We start from the raw sequence: 11,931 nt of genomic DNA, 5'->3' as shown, positions 1-11,931 counted from the left end.
GAGACAGGGAGAGAAAATTGCAAGCAGGCTCCATGCTATCAGCACAGCTGACAGCACAGAGCCCAATGTGGGGCTGATCTCACTAACTGTGAGATTATGACTCGAGCCGAAATCAAGAGTTGGTGGCTTAACTGACTGAGCCACCCAGGTGTCCCTACCATATTCCTTTTTTAATGCTTTTTCTTGAGTATAAACAATCAGATGCAAGAGAAAGTGGATGTCCTCTCATCTCAGGTTGTCAGTGGGAGTTTCTGGTATTTGGGGCTGGTTAGCCCTAGGTTAGGACAGAATTCCAAAGGTGATTAAAATCAGATTCTGGAAGTGAGGTTGAATCCTCTTTTTTTTTTTTTTAACATTTATTTATTTTTGAGAGCTAGAGACAGAGCACAAGTGGGGGAGGGGCAGAGAGAGCGGGAGACACAGAATCTGAAGCAGGTTCCAGGCTCAGGGCTGCCTGCACAGAGCCTGATGCGGGGCTTGAACTCACGGACCATGAGATCATGACTTGGACCAAAGTCGGATGCTTAACCAACCGAGCCACCCAGGTGCCCCAAATCCTCTTTCATAACAGTTTTTCTTAATATGGTCGTACACAACAGGTCTCCTAGCCCCTATCTTTCAAGCACATTAAAACAATTTTTTTAATATTTATTTTTGAAAGCACGAGTTGGGGAGGGGCAGAGAGAGGGAGACACACACTCTGAAGCAGGCTCCAGGCTCTGAGCTGTCAGCACAGAGCCCAATGTGGGGTTCAAACTGGGACCGCACGATGAGGACCTGAGCCGAAGTTGGACGCTTAACTGACTGAGCCACCCAGGTGCCCCCTTTCAAGCACATTTAAAGTGTTTGGACCTTTTTCTAGAAACAAAGTGGTCTTGCGATATTTTTTTAATATTAGACCACAGGTGTTGATCAGACCTTTTTGTTCTTTGTGTAGTTTATACATTTTCTGGATTGTTTAGCTGATTTGGGACATTTTGATTCAGTTCACAGGCGAAAAGTACACATGTATATAATTATAAGTTCCTTTAAAAGAACTTCATGTTCATATCTTTGTAACTAGTTTTAATACACTCTTTTTAAAATTTTTTTAAACATTTATTTATTTTTGAGAGACAGAGCACAAGCAGTGGGGGGAGGTGGGGGGGGGATGGGTTTGAACTCACAAACCGCGAGATCGTGACCTGAGCCGAAGTTGGACGCTCAACCAACTGAGCCACCCAGGCGCCCCTCATACGCTTTTTTTCTTAAGCTCACTTACTTATTTTGAGAAAGAACGTGCAGGGGAGAGGGAGAGAGAGGATTGCAAGCTGGCTCTGCCTTGTCAGCACAGAGCCCAACATGGGGCTCGAACTCCAGAAATGTGAAATCACGATGTGAGCTGAAATCAAGAGTCTGACGCTTAATCGACTGAGCCACCTAGGTGCCCCTGTATATTTTAACGTAGCAAAATTGTGAACCCATGGACTTTAAAAATTACTTTTTATTATTTTATGCTCATATTGTCACATCCTTATTTTCTGCTAAGGACAGCATTCTACAAGATCCATTCTGGGTTTTTTTTTTCTGCCCCAAGTGAAGGAATCAATCACTGTATTAGGTTCCTGTTAATGATGTAACTTAATCACCCCCAAAGTCCTTAAACCCCCAAAGTCCTTTGGCCATGTAAGGTAACTCCCAGGTTTTGGGGATTAGGACATGTACATCTCTGACAGGGCATTACTCTTCCTACCTTAGTCTGGCGTCTGGCCCCTAAAGATTCACAGTCATCTCACATGCAAAATGCATTCATTTCCTCCCAGCATCCCCAACGTGTCAACCCATTATACACCAAAGAAAAAACCTCCCAACTCTCAGCTCCAAAGTCCAAGTCTCATTGTCTAAATCAGGTCTAGGTAAGAGCTGAGCATGATCTATCGTGGGGCAAAATCCCTCTCCATCTGTGGTTTTATAACAGGTTTTTAAGTTATCTGCTCCCCAAATGTCAATGGTAAGATAGGTATTGGACCTCAGTAATAGACATGGTCCTTCGAAATGAGAAGAAATGAAAGGGAAAAAGGAGTCACTGGTCTCAACCAATTTAAAAATCTAGCTGGGCAAACAGTGTCCAGTTTAAGGCCTGAGGGTATTCTCCGGGCTCAAGCTACCTTCCTGAGTACTCCCTTCTTTTTCATGAAAGGTAGCGCTTGTTCATAGCTGAGTAGTTTTGTCAGCTTGTTTCCTGCTTACAGAATTTCAGGAATTTAACAGACTTCTTTAATTTGATCCTTTCTCCATCCCTCAGAGTCCAGGCTGGCAGTGTTTCGGCTGGTATAAAAATTCTCAACCTTGATCTGTGGATGTCACGGAAATTCACTTCATTGGACAAGAGGTGCCTCCACAGAACTTTCCTGGGTAATCCCATCTCTATTCCTGGGTTCTGCTGAGATGGTTGAGAGTATTCATGAGTCACACGTCTAATCTCCTAACCTATCTGTGTGGACAAATATGACCTTTTGGTCATTCTGGGGCACTAGAAAAAGGGGGCTCAACCACACCTTGGCTTTTTCTCCAGAGCACACTTCCCTGTGAGTCTCCTAATTTTAGCATCTTTTGCAGTGTGGATAGGCTGAGATTTCTACATTAAGTTCAGGTTCTGTTTTAACCGTTCTTCCCTAGATTTATCTCTTTGCTCTTGCATTTTACTATAAGCATCAAAAAGAAATGAAAAAAATCCCTTCAGCTAAACATCCAAGTTTGTTATGTGCAAGTTCTGTCTTCCACATAACTGTTGGGTACAACTCAGCTATGTTTCTACCATATAAGGATTCCCCTTTCTTCCAGTTTCCGATAACATTACCCAATTCCTTCTGAGCCCTCACCAGCCGTGCTTTTAGTGTCTGTATTTCTATTCACAGTCTGTTTATGTATTCTCTAAGACTACAGATTTTCTACTAGGCTCTTCACTTCCTTCTGAGTCCTCACTGACAGAATTGTTAACATTCATGTTTGTAGTAACAATCAGTGGAAAGCATTCTATCATACCCATAATTCTTCCAGCCTGTGTCCATTTTTCAGTTCCAAAACCACTTCTACATCTTAAGGTATTTGTTACAGTAGCACTCCACTTCCAGGTACCAAAATCTGTTTTAGTTTCTATATTGCTGTTGTAACAAATTACCACAAACTTAGTGACTTCAAACACTTTGAATTATTACACTTCTGGAAGGCAAAAGTTGGAAATGGGTTTTCCAGGACTAAACGGAAAAAACAGGGCTGCTTTCCTTCTGGAAGCTCTAAGGGAAAATCCTTCCTTGCCTTTTCAAGCTTCTAGAGGATGTCTGCATTCCTTGACTAGTGCCCACTCACTCCAACCTCTGCTTCTGCAGTCATGCTTTCTTGGACTCTGATCCTTGGTCTCCTTATAAAGATCCTTGTGGATGACACTGGGGCCATCGAGTAATCCAGGATAACCTTCCCCTGTACCAAGATCCTTAATTTAGTTACAGCTACAAAGTCCCATTTGCCATGTAAGGTGATATGTTCACAAGTTTTGGGGATTGGAATGTGGGCATCTTTGGCCAGGGGTGGGGGAGGGGGTGCTTGCCTGCCACACCTGCTCTCCAATGCAGTATTGAGGTCCTTAAATGGGTGCTAGGGGACACATGAATGAGTGTTGCTAGGTGAAACTACTGCCTCTGTTGCTTGTTGGGTCAGACAGAACTGGAAAATGTCTTTTTAATGTAAAGAGGGTTTTTTTCCCCTACCCAATTAAATGTATTGCATTAAATGTATTACATGCTCACAACATGGACTGATTTAATATTAAGGTTTTTCACTTGTATTGACAATTACTGTGCAGGCATGTGGGTTCAGTGTTGCCTCATATCAGGATTTCTATGTGAGATTTTCTAGTTCTTATAACATGATACAGGGCAAAGCAACGCTGTAGGCCAAATTCAGCCTGCTGGCCAGTTTATAGCTGTGGTCTTATGGATTAGTGATGTGATCTAATGATAGATCGTTGATTGTGGATGCATAGGTAGATAAGATATATATGACTGATACTGGGATAGGAGTACAGAAAGTCTTAGCACTACAAATATGCTGTTCAAATTTACAGGGTGGCTAAGAAACACAGCATTAAGTTGAGGCTGTTGGCACAAAAATAAGGCAGTTTAGTGTCACTGTCTTTGCTCCTTTATTCGTTTAGCCATGATATCTCACAAGCCAGACCTATAGGGTGGAGACAAAAAAAACAAGATAGGATTCCAGTAGGGCAAGACCTGTAAATCTTAAGTCTGGTGATTTAAAGACTAACAAAGCTAGGGGCGCCCAGCTGGTTCAGTCAGAAGAGCGTACGACTCTTGATCTCAGGGTTGTATATTTATATAAGTAAGTAAGTAAATAAATAAATAAATATATGTATATATAAATAAATAAAAGGCTAACAGAGCTCTTACAAAGCCCCTGAGCCTCCCAGCTGTACATGGAGTTGGGTAAGGCCACGTAATAGATTTGACTGCCGATCATGGGGTTTTGAGTTTTGAAATAGTTACTGAGAAGTTTACATAGATCTGTTCTGAGCACCTTATATGCTGTTCCCTCTTTTTAATAACAGGTCTGTAAGGCAAGTGTCCCAATTTCATGAGTGATGAAAAATGAGAACAGAAGGGTAAATACTGCTATGTCAGTTTCACAATAGAAATGAAACAGGTTGTGTAAGTCACCTAAGGCCACAGAACTACTAAGTGGTGGAACTATGATAAATCCAGGATGTCTAAATTGTCTCAGATGATAAGTAGGCATAAACAGGGAATATTTGCAGAGTGGAGGCAGGGTGCTGCAGGCAAAAGGAACACTATGGGCAAAGACAGGATCATTGTGCACGCAGCAAGGACATTAGCAGACTGTGGCAAGATAAATGGTATCATCAGGATGCTCTTAGTTTTAAGTACTGGTAGGTCTGACTTTTACTTGTTTCAACACTAAAGAGAGTTTATTGGTCTATATAACTGAAGACTGAGCGGTGGGTGTGAGTGGCTGACAGCAGCTTCTGGTATTACATTTGCTCTGCGTCTAGCAGGATGTATTCTACCCAGCATTGCAAGCCAAGTCCTGAGACTCAACTTTGGGTCAGCTTGGGTTTGTTTTGTTTTGTTTATTTGTTTTGATAGAGCATGGGATGGGCAGAGAGGGAGGGAGAGAGAATCCCAAGTAGGCTTCACCCTGTCAGTGCACAGCCTGATGCGGGCTCGATCTCACAGTTGGTGAGACCTAAGCTGAAATCAAGAGTCAGATGCTTAACCAACTGCTTGGGTTTTCAGTCCACCAATCAATATTCATAGGGAGATAGTATGGATTGTTTAGCTTAACCTAGCTCTTTCATTCTGCTCTTAAAGCTGGGCATGCAGTTCCCTTCCCCTGAACTGTAAGATCCCCAAATGTAATTCAGGTAAGCGGGTAGGGAGAATGGATGCTGGAAGGACAATCAATACAGGTAATGCCTCTTGAATCCTGTTATATATGATCTCTGTATCCTAGAGTCAGGGATTTAATGGACAAAGATACAGAAATGTGAGAAACTTCTGTCTCACAAATACTCAACTTGAGTGAGAAATGACCTTGCTTGTTTGGGAACAGGTGTTATTTATGGTAAAGGTTAACAAAGGTAATAAAAGACTCCCAAATGCAGCAGCTTACACAAGACTAGGTTTGTTTCTTGGGGCACCTGGGTGGCACATTCGGTTGACTGTCCGACTCTTGATTTCAGCTCAGGTCATGATCTCGTTTCAGCACAGGGCTCTGTGCTGACAGCGCGGAGCCTGCTTGGGATTCTCCCTCTCTCTCACTCTCAATCAACATAAACATTAAAAAAAATAAAGTTTGAGAAGCAAAACTATTCCTCTCAACGCTTATATTTAAAAAAAAAAAAAAAAAAAAAAGACCATGTTTATCTCTCTCATTTCACAGGGCTAGATGTTCCAGAGCTGGGAGTGTAGCATCCTCACAATTCAGTTCTTCCATTTCTGAACTTGAGGTGGCTGTTGGCCATAGTCACCTCTCAGCCGTGAAGGGAAAAGGGCAAGGGAAAGGCGTGTCCATACTTTTCATGGCATTGCCTATGTGGCATTTATTCCCTCCATTCAATTCCCGTTGGCGGTTATATAATCACAAACCCACAATTAGCTGTCAGAAGTGGGAAGATGGGAATCTAGTTGTGTGGCCATATGCCCAGCTGAAATTTTAAGAACTTGTCCTTATCACCGCTCAGGCATGAGATCCTGGTGTCTATTCTGAGTACATGTCTGTCCTGTTTGATCCTGAACCACATGTCAGCTGCTTTCCCCAGATGGCTTGTGCCTCCTGGGTGAAGCTGAAGTGCCCATCATTGGTTACGTCCTCTGGTAGAGAAGACACCATGGCCGAAGCTGTAACTGGCTTAATTTGCTACTGTCCTTTACCTGAATTCCACACAGCTCTGGACACCATATGGGGATAGCCACCAGAACCGTACGTATCAAGTGGCCTCTCCCGTGTCCCTGGGTCCTTGTCTGATGATCTCCTGATCCCAGCAACGGTGCCCATCACACACTGATTGACCGCATCTCTCTGGGTAATGACCCAAACCACCTCTCTAACCAACCTCCTCCTCCAAGTAAGTAGGCTTTTCTTCCCTGGGCCTTAAATTTCTTATCTTAAAAGAGGGTGACTTAAAACACTGGTCCAGCTCTGATTGAGCCTGGCGATTCCAGAAGAGCTCAGAAAAAGTTAAGTCCCCACGTAAATGACAGGGAAACGCGGAGGAATTTACGAAGCCCCGCCAGCTCGAACTCCTGGAGAACACTCGCTTTGACCTGACCAAAAGGGCGTTTCAGCGCCTACTACCTGGGGCCTGCGGCTTCCACTTCTTGAGCTGCCTAACTCTTACGAAGGCTGGGTTCAGCGAGCCCAGTCCGCTGTGAGGACTCAGTTCGTTCAGAGGCATGAGGACGAGCGACTTCCGAAAGGGCATGTTTGCTCTCACCAAAAGAAATAAAAAGGGGGCCGGTGGGATGCGATCCAGAACGGCAACTATAACCCCAAGCAGCTTACAGTCAACCGCACCCGGTGTCCTCCGTTTCCGCAGTAGCAATAGTTAACGCAAGAAAATTTGTACTTGTTATCGCGAGAGCGAAACCAGCCGTCGGGAGCGGAGTCTAAGACACGTCAATCTCAATACGCAGGCGCAATTTGCCAACGTCCCCAGTCTTCCTACGCGCGTGTCAGTGCGACGCCCCAACGCCTAGGGAAGGCAGTCCTACAAGAGCGCTTTTGCGTTTCCTCTTCCTCCTCTAGTCGAGTCCCATTTTCGCTTCCGGCCCCCAACTTCCGGTCCATCCCGTTTGTCCTTCCGACAGAAAAATCGGTGGTGCGGTCAGGTAGAGTGTTTCAGTTCCCGCCGGGGTCGGCCTCGCCCGAGTCAGTGAAGCTCCCGGGGCTGGGGCCGCGCGGCCCGAGGGCGGCGCCCTCACTGCCACCATGGTGAGTCGGGTGGGTGCGTGGTGGAGGGGGCGAGCGGGCGCGCAGTGAGGTCTCCCAGCCCCATTCGGTCGCTCGTGGTGGAGGGGTGCAGCCGGGCATCACTGCAGGCTTCAGGCTCCTTGTCTACCTGTAACTTGGGTTCTCTTCCTCTTCTCTTCAGCTGTCAGAATTTGGGGTGGGAAATGGGAACCTCGGAGAGCGGAGTTACCGTCTCCAGCACTGTTGTAATCTCGATGAAGCGCCTTATCTTATCGCCCGGGAAAACTAAGAGAGGTTGAAGGACCGGCAGCGAGTCACGGTGCCTGGCGTGGGCCCACTTGTTTGTCCCCAGGTCCCATACGGGGGATGAGCAGCGGGGGTGACAGTATGTTTCTGGGTTATTTGATTTATGTCTCTTCTCTTCTCCATCTCCCCCGCAAGATGTAAACTTCACGGGGGTTGGTCTTTTCAACATTGCTTTCTTAGTGTCTAATAGTGGCTTTCTTAGGGGTGTGACACGTTGTAGGTGTTCAGTAACGATTGAATGGATGGCGTAGTGTTACTGCCTGAGGGTATGATCTCTTGGTCTGGAGTGGTTTGTTGGCTTCTCCATTGGTTCAGGAAGCACTCCCGACATGTCAGTGTGAGAATGCACCTAGCGCTGGTACAAAGAAGATGCTCATACATGTTAGTTACCATAATATTTTCATTAAGCGAAGCCCGCATAAGAAGCACAAGACACAGTAATGAGGTTATAGAAGATGTATTGCATGCTCTTGTAGATTAATGAGCCCAAGATCCCAAGAAGGGAAGAAACCTTCTTGGGTTGGAATCAGACCTTTCTGTGGGAGACTATATCCCAAATTACTGCTTCATACTGCCCTGCTCAGCCTTGAGGCTCGTCATTTCTGAACTCTAACAAACATAGGGAATCCTTCTGCCTATTCCCTAGCAGGGGAGAAGAATCCCTGGGCCTGGATATTTTTGGGTACAGGAGTTGTTGGGTATTTTATATCCCTGTCACCATCGCACATTCATATATGAGTGGGCTTACCTTACCCTGGGTACGTGCCCGTATCACATTGATTCATTGTTTGGTGGGGAAGTTCCAACGAGCACCTACTGCGGTGTTTTAAGCATGCAGTAAACATTGAGAAACACTAAATTAAATATCTAGAATCTCTAGGATTTAGTAAAATAGGTAGGACACTGCCTCAGCCTTCAAGATGATGGCTTCCCCTGGGAGGGCTGCTTTGTTTTTATCCTTAGTTGGTAATGTGTTCACGTATCCGCCAAGCTTTTGCCAAGTTTGTTGCTGTGTCCATTGTAGCGGAAGGCCAGGAAGGAGACTTACACTGAACTTAACTTTTGCTGAGGCTCTAGAAGCTGCATACCTGATGTTTTTATGTGTTTATCTCTTAAGTCTTCATGACATCTCTAGGAGATAAGAGGTATGATCCCTGTTGTAAAGATGGGGAACCTGAGAGACTACTTCTCTGGGATGGTGAGTGGAAGAGTTGAGAGTAAAGTTCAAGTCCCTGACTTAGCGAGTACTCTTTCTACTTAAACTACAACCCAGAAAACATGTTCTGTGCTTGACAGTGTTTCAGGGATAGTGGACTTGACACTTGTGTGACAGTAGTTACATAAAACTCCTTTTGGAAAAGCCAGTCTTTTCTTCCTCAAGTTCTGCTGGCTGGAAACAGACAGTTGGGATGCTGAGTGGAAAGGACCATGGTAGTTACAAACCCACACAAAAGGTAGCAGCCCAGTTGGGAAGAAGGGGCCACAGACGAACTTTCTGGGATGGCGATGACACCGGTGATACGTTTTGAAGGATGGATAAGAGTTAGTCAGATCCAAAGGGTGGGGAGGGACAGTGGAGGGGTGAAGATTTTAGGTGGAGGGAGCAGCGTGGGTAAAGTCACAGGATTTGGATGTCTTTTGATTTTTTTTTTCTTTTGGTTTTCTTTTCCTTCTTTTTTTTCTTTTGGGATGCTAGTTCAAACATTATGCTTGTGACTGTCCTTTTGATACTTTTCTCTAAAAGTATGTGAAAAAAGGGTATTTTAAACATGGGCATTTTTCTCCCCTTCTGTCTCCTTTTAGGCCCGAAATGCAGAAAAGGCCATGTAAGTATCAATTCAGTTTTGTCTGTAAATTTTAAGGGACTTAATTATCACCATGGAGCTCTTTTTGTGTTTGGTTCTTTTCGTATTTTTCTTTCTCTACGTGTGTTAAAATAGTATGCCCATGTTCGATGTTTGTTTTCCCTACTAGTGTTTTCTGACAACTCCCCAGAACTTATACTGGATAAACATTAGTTTAGTTGGGGATGGTACAGGGGCTATGAGAGTGACAGCTAGGCACCCCATGATGCTAGTCTTTTAGCATCTGGATGTGTTGCTCACCAAGTGGTCTGATCAGGAGAGTTTCCCACAGTCTTTACACACAGTGTAAGTAAAATAGATATTTGGGTGTTCAGGAACACCCATGGCTTTTTAAGTTCCACTGTCGGGACACGGAAACCCATAACGTCTCTTTGGTGTCTTAATCTCTTGTGCATGCTCATGTATGCTCTCTTTTTATGAAGAATAATTATTATAATCTATTTATGAATAATATTCATGAATGGCTGATGTTAAATACGGTCATGAGCAGATCTATGTCATCTAGGAACTTGAGTGATAAGACGTCTGTGAGCGGTATCTAATGGATTCTTCTCTCTTTCTGATAGGACGGCCTTAGCAAGATTTCGCCAAGCTCAACTGGAAGAGGGAAAAGTGAAGGTTGGTGTAAATCTTCATGAATTGTAAATCGTTAAGAATAAATGTGGTAAAACTCTCTCCTGAGCAGACAAGACTTCCAATTTCTTGTCTATAGCCGCTGGCACTCTTAGGAGTCTATACATTTGAATTCTAGGTGTCTCTCTCTGTAGCTGGGGCAGTGTGATTGATGATCTAGCTGCTTCCATTTCCTCTGTATTATGATAATTGGCTTTCCATATTATCCCAGCTCTGTCTAATAGTGAATAATAGAAAACGGAATGTACTATGGAGAGGAGCTCTAAGCTGATACCAGTAAATGATCTCAACTCATGGAGACTCAACCAGGTCAGGGATAATAGGCAGCATTCTTTCAATATTTTTGTTTTATTTTATAGAAATTAAACACACAGGAGCACCTGGGTGGCTCAGTCGGTTAAGTGTCCGACTTCGGCTCAGGTCATGATCTCACAGTCTGTGAGTTTGAGCCCCGCGTCGGGCTCTGCACTGACCTCTCGGAGCCTGGAGCCTGCTTCCGATTCTGTGTCTCCCCCTCTCTCTGCCCCTCCCCAACTCACGCTCTGTCTCTCTCCCTCTCTCAAAAATACATAAACGTTAAAAAAGATTAAAAAAAAAAAGAAATTAAACACACATGCTCACACACACATGCATGTGTACACATACACGTTTATGTATGTTCTGAATATTGTAGATATTTCTTTTTTTTTAAGTTTATTTTGGGAGAGAGAGAGAAAGCAAGTAGGGGAGGGACAGAGAGAGAAGGAGAGAGAGAGAGAGAGAGAGAGAGAGAGAGAGAGAGAGAATCCCAAGCAGCCTCCACACCATTAGTGCAGAGCCTGATAGAGGGCTCGAAATCATGAACCATGAGATCATGACCTTAGCTGAACTGACTGAACCACCCAGGTGTCCGATAGACATTATTTCTTAAGATAATATGAATATTCCATGAAGTGAATATAACCTAGCTTACTTAGTCATCTCTTTATTATTGAACTTTTAAGTTGTTTCCAGTGGTTCACTGTACCAGATACAGTGCAATGTATGTATGTTTTTGCATGTATAGTTGTTTCCTTTTTTTAAAAAAGTTATTTATTTTGAGAGAGGGACAGTGCATGCGCAAGTGGGGCAGGGGGAGAGGGAGACTCCCAAGCAGGCTCCACCCTCTTAGCACAGGGCCCATTTCAGGGCTCCGTCCCATGAACTGTGAGATCATGACCTGACCTGAAATCAAGAGTCAGATGCTCAATTGACTAAGCCACCCGGGCACCCCTCGTATAGTTGTTTCCAAGTAGAGACCGTAGTGTGAGATATAAGGCTTGATGGAGATCATTTGGAACTGAAACTTCAAATGTGTTTAGACCACTAGACATTTAGTCTTCAGGGCTGAATCAGTTGTGAATGCTGCACAGAGCTTGTAACTAGTACAGTGGCAACATGTGTATTTTCTTCTTCATAGGAAAGAAGACCCTTCCTTGCCTCAGAATGTACTGAGCTGCCCAAAGCTGAGAAGTGGAGACGACAAGTATGTTCTGGGTGAATCTGGTCTTAGTAGAAGTAACAAGTCTCTGATTGTTTCTTTTTTTTATTGAAGTACAGTTGACACAGAGTGTTACATTAGTTTCAGGTATACAACATGGTGATCCCACAAGTGTAGCTACTATCT

The 11,931-nt window shown here is 44.2% G+C and overlaps 1 protein-coding gene across 2 annotated transcripts in view; it reads left to right on the top strand.

Annotated features, from left to right (window-relative positions):
* Positions 1-2,296: 2,296 nt before the first annotated feature.
* Positions 2,297-11,931, top strand: part of ISY1 (ISY1 splicing factor homolog) — a 30,405-nt gene continuing 20,770 nt past the window's right edge. The window contains exons 1-4 of one of the 2 annotated variants that reach the window (XM_047850679.1): positions 2,297-2,394; positions 9,592-9,614; positions 10,220-10,271; positions 11,725-11,790. In XM_047850679.1, the coding sequence (XP_047706635.1) occupies positions 9,613-9,614; positions 10,220-10,271; positions 11,725-11,790 (120 nt within the window). In that variant the 5' untranslated portion in view covers positions 2,297-2,394; positions 9,592-9,612. Of the gene's footprint in view, positions 2,395-7,040; positions 7,504-9,591; positions 9,615-10,219; positions 10,272-11,724; positions 11,791-11,931 lie in introns of those variants that run through there. The other variant, XM_047850678.1, reaches the window with a different exon arrangement.

The sequence above is a fragment of the Prionailurus viverrinus genome, chromosome A2 (genome assembly GCF_022837055.1).
Source record: "Prionailurus viverrinus isolate Anna chromosome A2, UM_Priviv_1.0, whole genome shotgun sequence".
NCBI lineage: Eukaryota > Metazoa > Chordata > Mammalia > Carnivora > Felidae > Prionailurus > Prionailurus viverrinus.
Note: the sequence above shows the minus strand (reverse complement) of the source record. Positions and strands in the feature narration are given on the sequence as shown.